This window comes from Notothenia rossii (assembly GCF_949606895.1).
Source record: "Notothenia rossii genome assembly, chromosome: 11".
NCBI lineage: Eukaryota > Metazoa > Chordata > Actinopteri > Perciformes > Nototheniidae > Notothenia > Notothenia rossii.
In genome coordinates, this window is record NC_136910.1 from 9,954,492 (window position 1) to 9,973,130 (window position 18,639).

Below are 18,639 nucleotides of genomic sequence, written 5' to 3' on the forward strand. Positions count from 1 at the left end.
AGCTAGCCAGATATATTAAATAAACACTTTGTCATTCAATCTAAATGTTATGTTTTTTTTGTATTTCAAAGAAAGCTCTGGAAAATGTTGACTTACTGTTCGACATGAAGCTAGAAGCTACCTTACAGTACACAGTTAATCCCGAGTCCAGTCAGTTAAAGTGTTTCATAGTTAGCTTAGCTAAGCATCAACCTAGCACTGAAATATATGGATGTTATGTGACAGTATTTCTGAGAAAAAGTCAGCTGAAATGGTGGCATAGCTGCCACTGCTTTACGTGTCGACAGCATGTTTGAACGTATTTGCAGCAGTAAATGTGGCTGTTTGACCACTGACGTTGCCATAACAACACCTGAATTTAAATGTGCAACCTCTTTTTGTGAGAGATTTTTGCATGAAATTATAATTCTTCTGAATGATATTCCTATTGACAGCTAGTTTCTATGTGAACATTATGAGATGGACAGCCAGAGAGAATAAATGAAAAACAGTTATGAAATACTATATAACAAAACAAGAATACAGTTTGAAAGGGGAGTGATTTGTAAAATATCCATAAAGAAAAATCTGTTTACAGTTCTGTTTCATATGGGTGTTGAGAGATGTATCCATAGATCTCTTAATTCTTCTCTCAAAGTGCACCAGATTGATGCTTTTAACTTCAATATTTAAAAACAAATCTTCCCGGGGTAGCATGCCCCCGGACCCCCATAGAGGAGGTGAGGAACCCCCTAGAGGATGTTAGGTCCACGGTGTTTACATGCTTATTTATACAATATGTGTGCTTATGCTAACATCATAAGACAAAAGTTGGTTCCGTGTTGTGTGTAGTGAGAATGCAGTAGAGTGAGGGGGCCTCCCCCAAGCCAAAGCTCGCTTAGGGCCCCCAAAAGTCTAGGGCCGGCCCTGTGAACAACACACGTATTTAGTCAATACAAATGTATAAATTGTGTGTTTGTGTACAAAATGTTGCAACAACTGCCGATACCATAGGTATTTCTGTTGGTATACAACCAGCTCTTACCCAATGTTAACCTTCCCTTGGGAAAATATAAAGCACTGAGCATTTAATCAACCAACGCTTACGGTGGTTACAGTTCTTTGCTCTGCCTGGAGGACCCACACGTAGCTCAACAGTATCTCCTTGTGGACAACAGCTGAACATACAGAATATTGTGGCAAGGTAAAGCATATCACGAGAGCCAAAGAGTGTAATATTGAACATATTTAAAAAAGTAGGAAATGTCCAAAAATATAGAAACTATTTATTTTGTGTTTTTGTTCAAGTCCAACACATTTCCTGGTTTAACTTTTCAAAATGTGAGGATTTGGATCTTTTCATTGTTGATATTAGATTAGATTTTGAGTTTGGACAAAAAACATTAATATCAACAAGGGCTTGTTAAATTAATGATTTGGTCTTCATAGTATTTTATACTGTGAGGACCACATCATTAATTTAACACTTCAATAAATAATGATAGTCCTAAATGGCAGATATAAAATAATTTGATACATTTTTTACACCCAGCCTAGTATTAGAAATAGTTGACATCATCCTACATCTCTTTATATAGCTTTACTGCAGGTTTTTACATTTTACAAAACTATAAGCTCCAACTAATGTTCATTGTGGCAGAAGCTGGAAAGAAAAGAGACTTTGTAATGATAAGCAGTTTGAACAATTAAATCCTATAAATTGTTCAAACTCAGGCAGCTCGTAGTACTGCGGACTGATCACCACAGTTATCTGCAGTAGATTAACTGCAAACCCACTTTTTTTGCAGAAAATAGATACACAGTTACATAAAGAATAAATACAAAAAAATGACATGTAGACGTTGTAGCTCAGATTCTCGCTTTATTGGTCAACTTGATGAAAGACTACAAAACGAATTCACAAAAAATCTCTTTCAAGTAATCAAATCTGTACAAACCTAAACTGTATGGGGTTTTTACAGCTCTGGCTCATATGAATCTGAAGAGACATATGCGTGTGTGTGTTTGTGTGTGTGTTGGTGTGCAAGCATGTACTTGCTTTTCTGAGACGAGGTGACATGCTCCTTCCTGTTCAAGGATGCCGATACGTCATTCTCAGAAAGGCAAGCCGGATCATGAACACACGCACACACACACATGCACACACCTGTGTTTGAGATTTTACAGTACAGAGGACAGGGAAAACAAAGTACTTCCCCCCTCCACAAGTACACACACGCCACCTGCTGGCAAGGGTTTGCAGCTGAGCTCATCACGTCAGCGATCTCCCACTGTATCGCGAACCCTGCTTTTTCAGTCAAAATTACTGTACAGACAGACACTGTGGTTTTAACCTTTCCACGGGAGGAGTGGTAAGAGAGAGAGAGGGGAAAGTATAAATCTCTAATACTCTCACACAAAATGTACACGTGCACACATGATTTTAATGCTCACCGGCAGACGTTCGTCACCTGCGCACGCACGCACTCACTCAGACAATTCATAACATTAAATGTTTTAAGAAGTACAGATAAAAAAGGAAAAAGCCCTGGGTATAGGTTTGATTTCTGGCTGTTTGGTGAAAGAAAGGAGAAGAGAGGTAGAGAGGGCAGGAGGGGCGGGGTCGGAGGTCGAGGGCAAATCTACTGTTGTCATTTCTTAGCTTTTCTGGGGGGGGTCACTGGGCGGCCAGAGCCCATGCCTCCTCCACCACCGTAGAACAGCTTCTTGTCTGCAGGTTTGAGAATCTGCAAAGAAAAAGGCAGCGATGATGAAACTGAGTAAAGATGAACAACAGAAACATTATAAAATGTGCAGGATGTGTGTGTATTTTCCTGCGTACCTGGAATGAGCACATGAGGGTCTCATCAACGCTCATCATGGCTCCGGCGTTATCGAACTCCCCGCAGTAGTTTGGGGCTGAGAACAGAGTTACCAGCTGTCTCTTTGCAAAGAACTCATATCCGTCCTCCACCACCTGGAAACAGATTAACGACATGAACAGGTTGTTTATTGCTTATAAGGAGTGAGGGTGATTTAAAACATTTGCTTCTCATCGGCACACAATAAGTCAGACACAAAAACCCGGTCCAGATCGTAATTCATTTACAGCCTTTTATTTACAAAGGGCTTAAACACATTGCTGTCACGGCCTAACCGGTTATCAGTAAAACTGGGCTGATATCCAACTCTGCTGGAGTGTAGGGCTGCTCGATTATGGCAAAAATCATAACCTCGATTATTTGGGTCAATAATTGATATCACGATTATTAAAAACGATTATCCATTTATTGAAAGAAAAATTAACAGTATGTTTTTAACAGTTGATTACCCTGAACTTTAAGTATAATTCAACTGAAAACCCAATACAAAAAAATAAAAATAAAATAATCGTTTTATTTCGATTATGTTGTTTTCATAATCGTTGCAAGCCAAAATCGTAATTGCGATTTAAAATATGATTAGTTGAGCAGCCCTACTGGAGTGGCCATAGGGCTATCCAAGTGCTTCAGCAGCTTCACTTCTAAATGCCACTAACAGCTGGACACGCTTGTTCAATAAATATTCTGTCCTTGCTTTAGCTACAAAATTAGTTTTGGCGGAAAGGAGGAGGAACGACTCACAACATAAATATAGGAGAGATAATAATAACCATCCGGCCTTTTTAACATAAATAGGGGTAAAACTACTCGCCACTGTGTCAAACTGCTCTGAGCACATTGAGATGTTTCCTATAACAACATGACTGATTTCCACACCCTTCTACCCAGAAACAGAGGAGTGGTGGCTTACACTATCATTTATTAACTTTTTGCAACATCTCTACCAACTTGTATCCCTTCAGGACTGATGTTATGCACTGACCTGATGGGCCCGACAAATGAGGTCCATGTCGTGTTTGTGAAGGAACTTGGTGACCACGTCAGCGCCAAAGGTGAAGGAGACGCCACGGTCGTTCTCTCCCCAGCCCAGCACATCTTTGTCTGGGTCGGCCCACAGCAGGTCGCAGAGGAGGCCCTGGTCAGGCACGTCAGTGGGGCGCATGACCCTTCGCACCTGCTCCATAGACTGGAGGTCTGGGGACAGTCCTGGAGAAGTTCAGAGAACATTTCAATGTTGGAAAGCGAGGAAAACATACAGTAGGTCCGGTTCTATGATAGGTTCTGCTCGTTTTCATTTCTATATGATCAAAATGCTTGGATTTGGGCTTAAACTGCAGTGTACCAAACGGAAGAGAAAGTCTTGCAAACATACAATAACCTTTCTGTCGTTGTGTCTTTTGTAACCCAATACGTTTTAAGAGGGAAGAGATGTTTACTCTCATGATGAGGAGGGCCTTATACTATTTCTGAATTACAAGTACTACCAAACACACCAAACCATGCCATTTATTAGGGGTGTACAGACACGTACCCGTACCGAAATTATTCGTACCGAACGAATATAATGTTAAGCGTGAAAAATTGAGAACGTGAACGACTTTTTGGAAGTAATCTCAGGTGCTGCGTCGCAGCATTCAGAGTAATTTGCTCACATTGGGCTCAACGCGTCAGAGCGAGCAAGTCATTTCATTGGACGAGAGGCATACTATGAGAGCAGGGATGCGTTCAAATGTAGTCAGTAATTTGAGGAACTGTCGAAATGGCGAACGCAGATAAAGTTGAGCTCGAAAATCCTCCAGCATCATTGAAGTTTCCGGTTTGGGAACATTTTGGTTTCGCAGTTACGTATAAGGATGACGGACAAAGACAGGTGGACCGAACCAAAGCTGTTTGTCGGCATTGTTAAACTAAAATTGGTTACGCGGCTGGCAATACATCAAACTTGCACACTCATTTGAAAAGGCATCCCCCGAACGTGAATATCACCGGGGTACCAAAAGAAAAAAGACTGAAGTGCAAACCCAACTCCCGCTAGCATTTAAGCCTCCACCACTCGCAAAAAGTTCAGACCGAGCCAAAGCTATTACAAACGCCAAATATCCTTATGTTGCCATGTTAGCAAAGCGCTATCTGGCTGTATCCGCTACCTCTGTAACTAGCGAGAGGGTGTTCTCCACAACAGGAGACATTGTTAGTGCCAGCAGATCTGCACTTTCGGCAAGCAATGTGGACAAGTTAATTTTTCTTAAAAAAAACATGAAAATACAATGACAAGCAAGTCATGATGTCAAACTGGCTGCTTAGGTACGAGTACAGTACAGTTCAAATACAGATTATTTCAGTTCATCGAAATGCTGCACCTTAATTTTTATTATATTTTGTATGGATTTGAGTGAATACATTATTCAGAGTTTAATAATTAAAAAAAACCAAAAAATATGTTATGTTTTGTGATAATTCTTTCTGCTGTACCGAAAACGTACCGAACCGAGACCTAAAAACCGAGGTACGTACCGGACCGAAATGTTTGTGAACCGTTACACCCCTACCATTTACACATCAGCCCTGTCTCTACATGTATTTTAAATGTCACACGCTCTGGACAGATATGTGCTTCTTTCTTTTTGATCCTTTCTGTGATGAGATTTTATGAGTGAATGACCATGACATTTTTTCTTTTAATGTGCAGTTGTCAAGAGACCTTACCAGGTCACAGAGTATATTAATTTGCAAGACATATGAACTGTGTTAAAGCCTACATTACTTATTGTGTTAGATAGAAGGCACCGTCCAGCAAAGGTCATAAACAAGGTCTTTTTAAGTTCGCCTGTATAACAAAAGTGTGTTCCGCATGTTAGCAGAACTTAGTTGTGATTAGAAATAAAAAGTGCTCTTTAGTCATGACTCCTAAACAGGGTAAGGAAACTAAATATACCCAAACAAGAACTGAATATCCCACACAGTACTGCAGGTCTTAAACCATAATGTTGACAGTAAAAACAGTGCAGAGGCGAGTTTGTTTGTGTGTGCACTCTGGATGGACGCCAAATTAACTATTTGATGAAGATACCTCCATGGCAACAGAAGATCTTCTCATCAACAATGGCTGCAACAGGCAAACAGTTGAAGCAGTCAGTGAAGGTCTTCCACAGCTTTATGTTGTATCGCCTCTTACCTGTGGGAGGAAAGCACAAATACGTGATGACAATCTAATCTCGAGAGCAATAAATTCTCGGCAGCCGAACCTATTGCACAACATTGGAAACACAATATTTTCCATAAACCTGGCTCTGCTAAATAGCAGAGAAGGGCATGTGATTGTTTACTGCACATACTTCCTTATCATGCTCTTTAGCCTGAAGCCTGGTGTACTGAGAGATTGCAGTGTGGCTTTTGTAAATACCTTTTCTACTCTTAACACTGCTTTCTCTTTTTTTAAAGTTCAATAAATCAGACTGAACACCAATAATTGTTCTAAAGCCTACAGGCTTGGGATTTCTTAGCAAACTAATAGTAACTGTAGATGGTAGAGGCAAACTAGTGTCTGCTTGTATCTGGATACATGCCACATGACTTACACTCATCGTAGAAGCCATATATTCTGTTAATGGAGGCGCACTCGTGGTTTCCTCTCAGCAGAAAGAAGTTTTCTGGGTATTTGATCTTGTATGCCAGCAGCAGGCAGATGGTCTCCAAAGACTGCTTGCCTCTGTCTACATAATCCCCCAGGAACAGGTAGTTGCTCTCTGGTGGAAAGCCCCCGTATTCAAACAGCCTCAGCAGATCATAATACTGCCCATGGACATCACCTGGGGAGACAAACAGACGTGCATTATTAAAGTGGAAACAGCAAGGACGGTCAAAGGTGTGATTATCTTATTTTGGTATGAGCATAACAAATATGTTAGGAACATGCATAGAAGCCCAACAACACCCTGCAAATAAACAACAACACTTTGTGATTATTTTAAATGAACACTCTTCTGAATGTGATGCTTGTCTTGTTTTTTGTGATGACAACACAAACCACTTAAAGGGAAAGCAAGCATTAAATGTGACCAGGACTGTCCCTTTAAAACTATTATTCTTCATTAAGTGGCATCAGCAGGATGACACAGGAGGGCAACCCCAGGGAGACATGAACTGCACAACAGCACTGCCCTAGCAAACCAGTTTTATCAGCTCATCCCTATAGTCCTATAATTATGTTGCAAGGTCACAGCCATGAACGATATAACGCAAATCTAAGCTTTCTCATTACAGTCCAGCACGTTAAGCTTCAACAGCCACCTAAGAGTGATTGTAAATGCTATGTGACAATACTTAAGAATTCCCCAGACTCTAAAGTACACAACTAAGCCTTACCACAAATCTTAAGGGGGGCCTCAAGTTCGAGCAGGATTGGCTGGCTGAGGAAGATCTCCCGAGATTTGAGGCAAAGACCACGGATTTCATTCTCTGTCAGCTGAACATTTTTGCCAGGTCTGGAGCCTTTCACTGTGAGGGAAACATACAAGAATGAGGAATTAGAAAACAAAAGACAATAAACACAGCAGAGTTTTGTATTCATATGTGGAAAAGGAGGCCTAGCTAACTAACAGTATCATTTATAGCCAAATGAGATTCAGGATTATGTTCCTAAAATGGGAAAACACACCCTACCAACAAATTCACATGTTTTGAGTAAAAAAAAAGGGCTGGCTGCCATGGGCGGTTGGCTTGTGTTAATGTGTACTGTCTGCATGCTGTTTAGTATTCAAACATGGACTCCTTCCTCCATCATTCAAGCAATCATGATTATATAAAAGAGGTTACATTTAAAGATGAAAATGTGGAATAAATGAAAAAGTAATACTGTGAATTCCACGTTTTTCCAATAGATATCTGAATGCCGAAAGCTTAACTACAACCAAAAGTAGCCATTTCTTTTTTACCAGTAGTTATTTTTTCGTTATATAAATGCATTTCACCATGCCCCATTACCCCTAAATTCAGCCACAGAGTAGTATTACATATGTGTGTGCCCGTTTGCTCAAATACATCTCCAACTTGTTTACATAACATATATATCAACAACAAATACCAGTAATCAGCACCACTAACAATAAAAAAAAGGCCACCTGGTCGTATACAGTAATGCATGTAAAAACTGTTGAAATGTCTAGAACACATATATATTCTGACCTTATTGGTTTTGGATATATGTACTCTTGAAACACGCCAACTCTATGAACTACTCTTAAGGAAATATGCAAATAAACTGCTCCAGTTGTGTTACATCTGTTTTAAGTAATAATGCAGGTCAAACACAGCGGCTCGCACACTGTCTGATATGTGGAAATACTTCACGGGTAGAGTCCAACAAATATATAGCGCGTTTATTGGGTACTGTATTTACTGTTTAATGAGCGGGAACAACAAAAGGTGAATTTGCTGCTAGGAGGATGCTACTGACTAACATAACTGGCGGTCAAAAGCCCGTGTTTCGTTAGCAATAGATAGACTCTGGCTAGTATAGCATAGGTGGCTATCGTTGTCTAGCATCTGTTAGCTAAAATGGCTACCTCTGTGAATACATATCGAGCAAAAAAGCCGCCTTACCTTCCAACAGACGTTGTATAATGGAGTCGATGTTCAACTTATCAGCTTCGGCCATGCTATTCCTCTATTTTGGTCAGGTTTTAAATCACTCCTACGAATTAGAGACTTAGTAACTGTAAACGGGCTACCGAGTTACCGTTAGCTCAACTAGTTAGCGTTAATCGGCTATCGTTAGCCCGCTAGCTAACCTTGGGGCAGAATTGGCAACCTCAAAATGTGAGGCTTGGTGCTGGGTTTTTAAAGATGTGATGGCTGGCACGTACTTCAGAAATCCGCATTCGTCAACTATGTTCCATCAGATATCCGAATTCAGTTAAACCATAAGTATTTTCTCGTGACAACGATATTTCTGCCGTAGCTACTAGCACCATGCCATGGACAAAAAAAGGCTAGATAAGCGTTAGCTTAAAGCGAGGTTGAACGGAAAAGATCTGACCGTTCCCGCGCTTCCATTGGTCAGTGTTGCCAGTAGGCGGTGCTTGGGCGAGTCATTATTGTCACTGATTGGCTGTTGCCAACGTCGGTCAGCATTTACTTATCGCAAAACCACAGTGTAAAAAGGACAATCATTCTCGGTTATATCTCGTGTTTTCTTTGCATAACATTATAGATTGTGTCAAACAATTCAATATACAGCGCGTATGTCCACAAATACTCAAATATTTGAGCTTGTATCGCCCTGTATTTGTTGCGCAGCACAGCGACACCCACGGAAGTGACCAAGATGGGAAGAAACGACGACGTATTTCGGCATGACGCAATGTCCTAGCGCCTGGCAACACGCTACGAGTGATTCATTCTGAAGTTAGGAGTTAGCTAGGTTGCTAACTGAAATATAAACATGACTCTATGTCGGATTATCGTTAACCCATCCGTTTTATGCTTATAATACTGTTGTTAACATCATACAACGACCCAAATCATGAAGCTGCTTCATAAAGACATTGAAAAAGATAGTGCCGGGTGAGTGTCTGGCTAATGTTAGCTAGCTAACCAGCATGCCATTTTACAGCTGATTGTACTTGTGTTGACTAAGACGTGGTATATGTCTATATGTGGTTTACATTCACACTAACCAGAGTACTATTCCTTAGAACGGAAATAGTCCCATTTGTAATAAAACATATAGACACAGGATACGGATATAGCTTTAATGAACAATCGTAAACAAAACCAACCCTGATTGTGTTATTGACCTACACTTAGTTATTATTACTGGATCAGCATGGGTCTGCGTTATTGCCCTAAATAATAAATGGACACCTTAAGTATTTCCACAGTTTAGTGATAATGAAAACAACTCTTGACTTATTATTACTAACATGAATGACACCAACTCAGAACCTTATTAATTGCATGTTGTTATTCAGTCAGGTTACTCTGATGCCTGATGAGGCGGAGGATATGTGGCACACCTACAACCTGCTGCAAGTGGGGGACAGCCTGAGAGCCTCCACCATCAGGTAACCTCTTAGTACTTTTACTCAGTCTAATAAAGATGACAATGAAGCGTCTTTGTGGACATGTTTGTATTGGCGGTGTCATTGTTTGCATTCATGTAGTATCAAGGCAAAGATTGAGCTTCCGCCGCCATGACAACCACTGATCAGATTTTATTGACATCCATTACAATCAATGCAGCCAGCCATGCAGATGGACTTTGTAGTAACTTAACAGCTTATGGATAGTTACAACACAAAGCTTTATTTACACAAAATATACACGGTTTGCAAAAATTCTGCTTTTGTAAGACATACATATTTCAAGAACAACTTTGTTCCCGATAGCATCAGACACCATATTCTTTAAAAAATTGCACTTACGAACTTTTTGACTTAGCTTCTGATTAACTTTGTGCCTTAGCACAACACACATTCAAGTACGGAGATGTAATGTTTCCAATACCACAGTGTCCAGTTTAGCTTTACTAAAACGTTGATAATTCAATCTGGGTTTGTATATGATTGTGCTTGGTTACTAGCTTTCCAATGTTTTTGTCTTGCTCTTTTTGTGTATCGTTAGGTGTTTTAGTCTCATATAAATAAAGAAAACTAAAGTCCCTTTCCCCCGTTTTCACAGGAAGGTGCAGACAGAGTCAGCTACTGGAAGTGTGGGCAGCTCTAGAGTTCGCGTGACTCTGACCTTATGTGTGGAGACGATCGACTTCGACTCCCATGCCTGCCAGCTCAGAGTGAAGGGCACTAACCTGGAGGAGAACCAGTATGTCAAGGTCTGATATTTTTGATGCAGTAATAAGAGATCATTACTCACGTAGATAGTTTTTCCTCTCCCTTAAAAATGCTTCACACCTGTGAGACACATGACTTGTCTTTAACAGCAAACCTTTTTTTTATGAAGGCTGGCCATTGTAGACAGGCAATATATACAATGTATTTAGTGACATAAGCATCATTATATGTTAAATAATAACAGCAGTGTCTTTTTGTTATTTTTCTTCTCAAACATCTGCAGATTATAAACATAATAATGTTTTTAAATCACAATACGTTGTTCCTTCTTTTCTATTATTTCCCAGCCATACTCGTAATTTGTTATTGTCTTAATGTTTATTTTTGTTAGATTTAAGTAGCTGTTGTGATCATGTTCTTTTCTTCATTCATCAGATGGGGGCTTACCACACCATTGAGCTCGAGCTCAACAGGAAGTTCACTCTGGCTAAAAAGAGCTGGGACAGCATCGTGCTGGACAGAATCGGTATGCAGGTGCTAACATATACATTTGTCTGAGATTACAATTAGTTTGTAAGGTCAGAATAAGCATCACAGCAGAACATATTGCCTATTCTTGTTTTGGGTTTGTTTAATCCCAAACTTCCCACATGCACGTCAACCAGGACTTGTAAACAGTAATCACATGGACACACATCTCTTGTTTACCTGACAGAATATCCTGGGCTCTAGATGCCCATCTGTCTCAGTCTAAGCATCTATTTATTGGTAAACATAAGACATGCATGTTAGATTAAGTTCCTGCATTTAAATCAGAGTTGTTTACACTCCCAACAGAAAGCCAATAGTTCTCTTGAAAGAGGATTAAGACATTTGAGCCATATTTTGTGCAGTTATTTGCACTTCAGTGTGACCATGTTTCTCTAATGATAAAATCAGCCAAACCACAGGAACAAGTAATCTATGTTTGGAGAAGTCTTTGCGTATTGACAACCCAAGTTTACAACACTTTTGGTTTCATAATCTGTTCAACCCACTTTAATCTAGACAACTAGAACAAATAGATTTCCATGTTTTAAATCTTACTTAACATAGACGTTTGCCTCTTTCTGTCAAACACGTAATGGTGAGCCGAGCCAAAATAGTCAAAACAACACAGGGAGTCCAAATGGACATATAAACAGTTTAGAGTGCTTTTTGCAAGTGATTTAAATCCCTTTAGTTGAAAAGTTCCAGATTTGAATGTCAGTGTTTCCCACAGATCTGAAATATACTTGGGAGGGGGGGGGGGGGTCGAGGTCACGTGCCTTTGCGACGTGCAACAACATTAACATTAACCTTTCTGTTGGTCGCTTGTTAGCAGACCCTTCACGCCATGGCAGAGCAAACAGGCACAGGCAGGGCCCATAGTGGTAGCCCTATAGTTTAAATCTACTACACACAAATAAACATATGGACATGGGTTAATATTTAAAAAAAATTGTAATTGTATTTAGGAACCTATCCATGTGATTTTAAGTGGGAGTGGACCTCAAATCCTCTAGGGGGGTCCGGGGGCATGCTCCCCCGGTAAGATTTTTTAAAAATGTTGGAGTTAAATGCATCAATCTGGTGCACTTTGAGGGGGAAATAAAGAGACTAGATCTATGGGAACAACTATATGAAACAGAACTGTATACATTTCAATAATCATAAAATCATGGCCATAACCAATAACATCTCATTTCCAATATGAAAAAACTCTGAAACTTGTTTGTTTATTTATTTTTGGTTCATTTATAGTTGTGAGTGTGTCTGTGCTCCTCTTTGAGGCAGCAGCAAAGACTAGTTTTAGCTCTCAACAAGTTTTAAAAGTGTGTCTTGCCTTTTTTCACCTAGTTAACTTTTTATTTTTTATTCATGCATATTTTACTAATCTCACTCCCCCCTTAAATGGAAATATGTGTTTACATAAATGGTGACCAAACCGTTTGAGACCCACTGAGAACTTAGACTAAGTTAACTATCTAGACACTCAGAGAGTCCTTTACCTCACCTGAGCTGAGGTTATCCCGAGCTTGAATGACACACAGAGATCAATCAAGGGCTTTGTTTTATGATCTGTATGACAGTGGCCATGTCAGCAGGCCAGATCATGTGTAGACAGCCTCCCGATGGCCAGTCCGGGACTGGGTACAGGAGGCGTAGAGCGAGGGATCATTGTCCACAAGTTAATCGATCGCAGATGGCGTCATGATCGCGGACGAATAAAAAAAATAAAAATTATATATTAAAAAAAAAAAAAAAACTAAACAGGTCGAGAAATATACTTGGGCGGCCGTTAATATACCTGGGCGGCCTGCCCAAGTATAGTCTGTGTGGGAAACCCTGGATGTTTTTCTCTTATATATATTTTTTTATCAGCTACTCTCATACCACTTTTGTTCTCACTGCATCCCATAATGCCTCGCTCCAGGCAGCAATCATCCCAAGTTAGATGTATACACTAAAAGCTAATCATGAATGCATTGCCTGACTGACAGGGGAACATATCACTTGGGTTTCTTCCACACACAAAAAAACAAACAGTCCGCTTGTTAATTTATGTACATTGCCAACAAAGAGAGAATGTTGCCATGGGAACAGGATAAGGAGACAGAGCAGGAAATAAACTGACAGCTGGGGTCCAATGAGTCATTACTGCTGTAATCTTCACCACCATGACTTTCACTTAAGTGTTTTAGAAATAATTTGCAGTAACTCAAATACATTTACCAGTGCTGCAACACATTTTTTGAATATGTCACAAAGTACCCACATTTGTCTTCTCAATTCTTTTAGAGCAGGCCTGTGATGCGACCCAGAAGGCCGACGTGGCAGCGGTGGTGATGCAGGAGGGGCTGGCTAACCTGGTGCTGGTGACCCCCGCCATGACACTGCTCCGAGCTAAAGTGGAGGTCACCATCCCTCGCAAGAGAAGGGGGAGCTGCACTCAGCACGAGAAGGTAGGTCCGCTTTATGGAGCCGCGCTGCTGTAATGAGCTCAGAATGGGTGTTGATGGGAGAATAAAGTCAACAAGTATAGCTAGTGTGTTGGCCCAACCACCTCTGATTATTAAGGATAAACTCCTTTGTCAAGTCTTTTTAAATTAAAGACTTCTTGAGGATCAGAATCAGAAACAGGTTTATTACCAGGTAGGTTGACACGTACGAGGAATTGTACTTGGTGTCGTGGTGCATACATAAAAGTAAAACAACAATTAAAAACACACAGACAACTATTTTAAGAAAACTATTATAAGATAAACAAATATTTGACATTTTTCAAAATATAGCAGTATTTACATTGAAATGGAATAAGATATAATATAATATAAAATATATTATATAAAATATAAAATATGTGCAGAAATACAAAAACAAGATATTGTGTATATTGTGTGCATTAATGTAATGTAGGGCTGCTCGATTATGGCAAAAATCATAATCTCAATTATTTGGGTCAATAATTGATATCACGATTATTAAAAACGATTACCCATTTACTTTGAAAACATTAATTTATTGGAAAAAAAGTGTGTAGTATATTTTTAACAGTTGATTACCCTGAACTTTAAGTATAATTCAATTGAAAAACCAATAAGATTTTTTTTTTTTTATTTAAAAAAAAAAAAGAAAAATCGTTTTATTTCGATTATGTTGTTTTCATAACCGTTGCAAGCCCAAATCGGAATTGCGATTAAAATACGATTAGTTGAGCAGCCCTAGTGTAATGCATAGGGTCTATGAGATAAGAAGCACTGTCAATAGACCGAGTCCTGCTCAGGGCCAGTTCTGCAAACCTACACCCGCAGAGATCCCTACCGAAACAACTGATTACCCATAATTATCTCCGAGTCAAATCCTGACCTGACCTGTTAGTATAAGTCCCATGACCCGACCCGTGATACACAGGTTACACTGTCACTTCCTTTAAAAAGCTTTATTCTTACTCTGCTTAAGCTGCGTTCTCCCTTCTTGAACCACAAATCTAGCTGAGGAACGTTCTCTCTCCGTAGCTGTGTGCTCCATCAAGGGGAGGGGGTGCAATACATTTAAAAAACCTACCGTCTGATAATGCTTGATAATAACAGCTGATTCAGATGTCAGAATAATTCAGTCATTTTCATTTCTGTTTCTCCAGAATAAAAACTCCAACATAATTGAAGCGTTTACCAGCTGCGAATTTTAAATGTATGTCTGTATCCTTTCTTGTGAATGTATATGCATGTGTATTTTTGACTCATATTTAGACATATTTAATTCTCCTTTTTATTTAATGGATTTTCACATATACAGTATAATAGGGTAGATTAAAACAAAATAATTGTTTTAAATGAAATGAAACTAAAGCTTACTGGTATTTTTTATAAAATTGTACCATCTCAACATGAATCAGCATTAAAGCAAGAGTCAGAGAGATGGAGTGTGTGTTGTGTATGCATAATCACGTATTTCTGAGGTCGTGAGACACCTAAAGTGTGATAAAAATGTATTTAGATCTGGTGTGTTTTTCCTGTAGTCTGAACTGTTTGCGTGTGTTTGCAGGCGCTGGAGAGGTTCTATGAGGCTGTCATGCAGGCGATTCTTCGCCACATCAATTTCGATGGTAATGCTGCTGTGTACACAGACACGGACATAAACACACACACAGTATGTTCCTGTTTCGTGTCGCACACTTCTCCCTTTTTCATAGCTTGTTCCCACCACATATTTCACAGTTGTTTTTATCAGAATCAGAATCATTGTTTTTATTGTTTCCACATAATCATTGCTTGAATTAAAGATAAGAAGTTTTGATTTTCTCTTCCTCTTAGTGGTGAAGTGCATGCTGGTCGCCAGTCCAGGCTTTGTGAAGGATCAGTTCATGACCTACCTGTATAAGGAGGCGGTGCGACAGGACAACAAGGTCCTGCTGGAGAACCGACCCAAATTCATGCTGGTCCACTCCTCCTCAGGTCACAAGTACTCACTCAAAGGTATGACCTGGTTGGCCCTGAGAGAAAAACATTTAAGGTCACCTGTTATGCAAAATCCACTTTTTCATGTCTTTTCTACATAAACATGTGTCCCCTCTGTGGAAAGAGATTCTGAAAGTTTCAAGAAAAAAAGATTTGCTCACTTTTTGTGCTGATCCATTTATATAAAAACGAGCTGATCAGATTTTGGCCACTTTATGATGTCATAACGATTTTTTGGCTTGTGTAACCATTAGCCAATAAACAACCAAGGTAACCCCCCCCTTATCACCTGAATCTCCTCCTAGAGCACCATTGTGTTCTTTTTAACCAGATATCTCTCAGAGGGGCGTGGGGAGGGGCTCCTTATTTTAATCTAAAGTAACAGACGGAGAATCAGCACTTTTGAAACAGGACTGAAACAGAGGGGATTATGGGTAATGCTGCAATGATCTGTTTGGTATTTGGAGCCAAACACTCCAGAGACATGTTTTGTATATATCTATATATTACCTATAATATATTAATGAAAAACAGTATAATAGGGGACCTTTAAACCTCAACACAAGGTGGAAACTAAATGAAGTGCTTGTTGTTTTGCAGAAATCCTGTGTGACCCCACAGTGACGAGCAGGCTGTCTGATACCAAGGTGCATATGATTTAGTATCTTTTTTTTATCCTTTTGTAAAAAAATGCTCTCAAGCTGACTCGCATGTTTTAACTTTCAGGCAGCATCAGAGGTGAGAGCGCTGGAAGATTTCTACAAGATGCTCCAGCATGAGCCTGACAGGGCCTTTTACGGGTGAGTGATGACGGGGGAGAACAGTAAACAGAGTCATCCCTCGGCCACGCTGATAATAAACGACCTTTGTTTCGGTGCATCCTCACAGAGTGGCTCATGTGGAGAAAGCAGCTGACGTCCTCGCCGTCGACACCCTGTTGATAAGCGACATACTGTTCAGGTACACACTGAAATGAATCTATCAACATCTGTTTTAAATACACAGTGCACGTTTGCTTCATACAGAAAGAGGTGTTGGGTTGACCTAGCTGCTGATTTGTGATCAGCTGCTAGAAACCAACGTTTTTCTTATTTCTATGCAATCAAAAACGTACTCCACCAGAATTTTAAAGACATTAAAATACAACAGTCACATACAAATCATACACCTCATGGATTTTAAATTCAGCAATTTATAATATGTCATCTATTCTTGTAACTCCTTTTGGCTTATCAGTGAGGTGAATGTAGTCAATACATCAAACCTGCTCTGTGTAAAACAAATGTTGTGTCTACATGCTTTCATCCAGACATCAGGATGTTCCCACGAGGAGTCGCTACGTTCGCTTGGTTGACAACGTGAAAGATAATGGAGGCAATGTCAGGTACTAAATATATTTGAAAAGTATTGGTTCCCTGTATTCTCTGCCAAGCATCCCGCTGATGATTTTCTCTTTTTTTCCCTGCAGAATATTCTCAAGCCTTCATGTGTCTGGTGAACGTAAGTTTGAAAACCATTCTGACTATTTTATTTAACATTTAAAGACAGACGTTTTCTATAAACACATATAGTAGCATCATGTAGTTGTGTATCAAAGGTTCTCTGTGGAGTCTCTTGAAAACATTTTGGTATTCCTCACTTTGTGACATCATGATCCCAAAGAAAAATGTGGTTACGTTACGGTGTCCCCATTGCGGAATATAAAGAAATAAAAAAACAAGTACGTTAATTATACTCCATAGTAATTATTTGTATATGTTTTTACTTCAACACACACAGTGTCAACTCATTACATCTACTAACTGTGTGCAGCCGAATACTGTATAGGGCACTGCATGCAAGCATATCATGGTGCGTGATATAACTAAAGAGGATCTGCTCTTAACCTGAATCTCCCAGAGGGGATTAATAAAGTAGGTCTTCTTCAAACATTGCTCCACAGTGCTACTAGTGCTTAAACAGAACACCTCATTGAGTCTCTGTAAGGTGTGTTGCATAGTATTGCCTAACTTGTATTGGCCAATATGAGTGAAATGACGCCAACATGCTATCAGGTCTGCACTGTCTGTTTGATTACTGGCTTTAGGAGGAGTATACTGCTGCCCTAATAGCACACTGACCTGATAAGACTCACAACACATGAATGAAGGCCCCTCGTTTTTCTTTTTGGAGACGTACAGTTTCTCATTTGTGTTGAATCAATTGAAGTTCTGGTTGTGTGTCGTCACCTTGATTTATTTGTCTCCTCAGAACTGACTCAGCTGAGTGGAGTGGCTGCCATCTTGCGGTTTCCCATCGCCGACCTATCAGAGCATGAGGACGACAGCAGCTCAGACGATGATTGATTGACTGACAGAAAAGGAGGAGAAAATAAATAGAAGGGGGGTCGTGTTGCAGATAACACAAAAATGCATTGACTCAGCGTGTTGTAAAACAATAAAACTGCAGGTATTCTTTATTCCACCTCTGCAACATCCAGACTTCGGTCAAATATAATCAAATAATGTAATGCCTTATTTTGGAGCTTTTGGTTTAAAGGTGACGGTGTGTTTGAAAGGTGCCGGTTAAGGGTGCCAATGATAAGGAATGTGATATTTGTTGCCAAGTCCAAATGAAAACAGTTACAATTATGACATTTAGCAATATGAAAAAAACTGTGATTTTTCTTTGTATATACAATTTATTTCTCTTTCAATTAAACGACAGAAGCATTCAACCAGTTGCGTTGTTTCACTTTTTCACATTCTCATGTGTGAATGAAATACACAGAGCCAGATGTAAAAATATATAATTTATTAAATACAATATTTTACATTTAAAAGCTATTTTGGTTAAGGGTAATACGACCCAAAACTACTGCATTTTAACAAACTAAAAATCAAGTGTCTTCAGGATTTTTTATTTGATAGTGTTTTTGAGTTCCACAGTGACAACACTGTCAGTTCCTCTTCTCTGGCAAAACGTCAAATTGCAAACTTCCCTTGTGAAGAACGTCAGCGCTTAAGACTA

General features: G+C 39.6%; 2 protein-coding genes across 2 annotated transcripts; one reads left to right on the forward strand and one right to left on the reverse strand.

Annotated features, from left to right (window-relative positions):
- Window positions 1-1,841: 1,841 nt before the first annotated feature.
- ppp1cab (protein phosphatase 1, catalytic subunit, alpha isozyme b) lies at window positions 1,842-8,844 on the reverse strand. The gene is made up of 7 exons (XM_079658501.1): window positions 8,463-8,844; window positions 7,227-7,358; window positions 6,440-6,670; window positions 5,932-6,036; window positions 3,844-4,067; window positions 2,822-2,956; window positions 1,842-2,726 (listed from the first exon to the last, which is right to left on the reverse strand). The coding sequence occupies exons 1-7, from the start codon at window positions 8,515-8,517 to the stop codon at window positions 2,631-2,633; spliced, it is 978 nt and encodes a 325-aa protein (XP_079514627.1). The 5' UTR covers window positions 8,518-8,844; the 3' UTR covers window positions 1,842-2,630.
- A 369-nt stretch (window positions 8,845-9,213) lies between these two features.
- pelo (pelota mRNA surveillance and ribosome rescue factor) lies at window positions 9,214-18,346 on the forward strand. The gene is made up of 13 exons (XM_079658500.1): window positions 9,214-9,425; window positions 9,833-9,925; window positions 10,542-10,692; window positions 11,087-11,177; window positions 13,472-13,635; window positions 15,218-15,278; window positions 15,487-15,648; window positions 16,231-16,277; window positions 16,357-16,430; window positions 16,519-16,590; window positions 16,940-17,014; window positions 17,099-17,130; window positions 17,881-18,346. The coding sequence occupies exons 1-13, from the start codon at window positions 9,385-9,387 to the stop codon at window positions 17,973-17,975; spliced, it is 1,158 nt and encodes a 385-aa protein (XP_079514626.1). The 5' UTR covers window positions 9,214-9,384; the 3' UTR covers window positions 17,976-18,346.
- The last annotated feature ends 293 nt before the right edge of the window (window positions 18,347-18,639 follow it).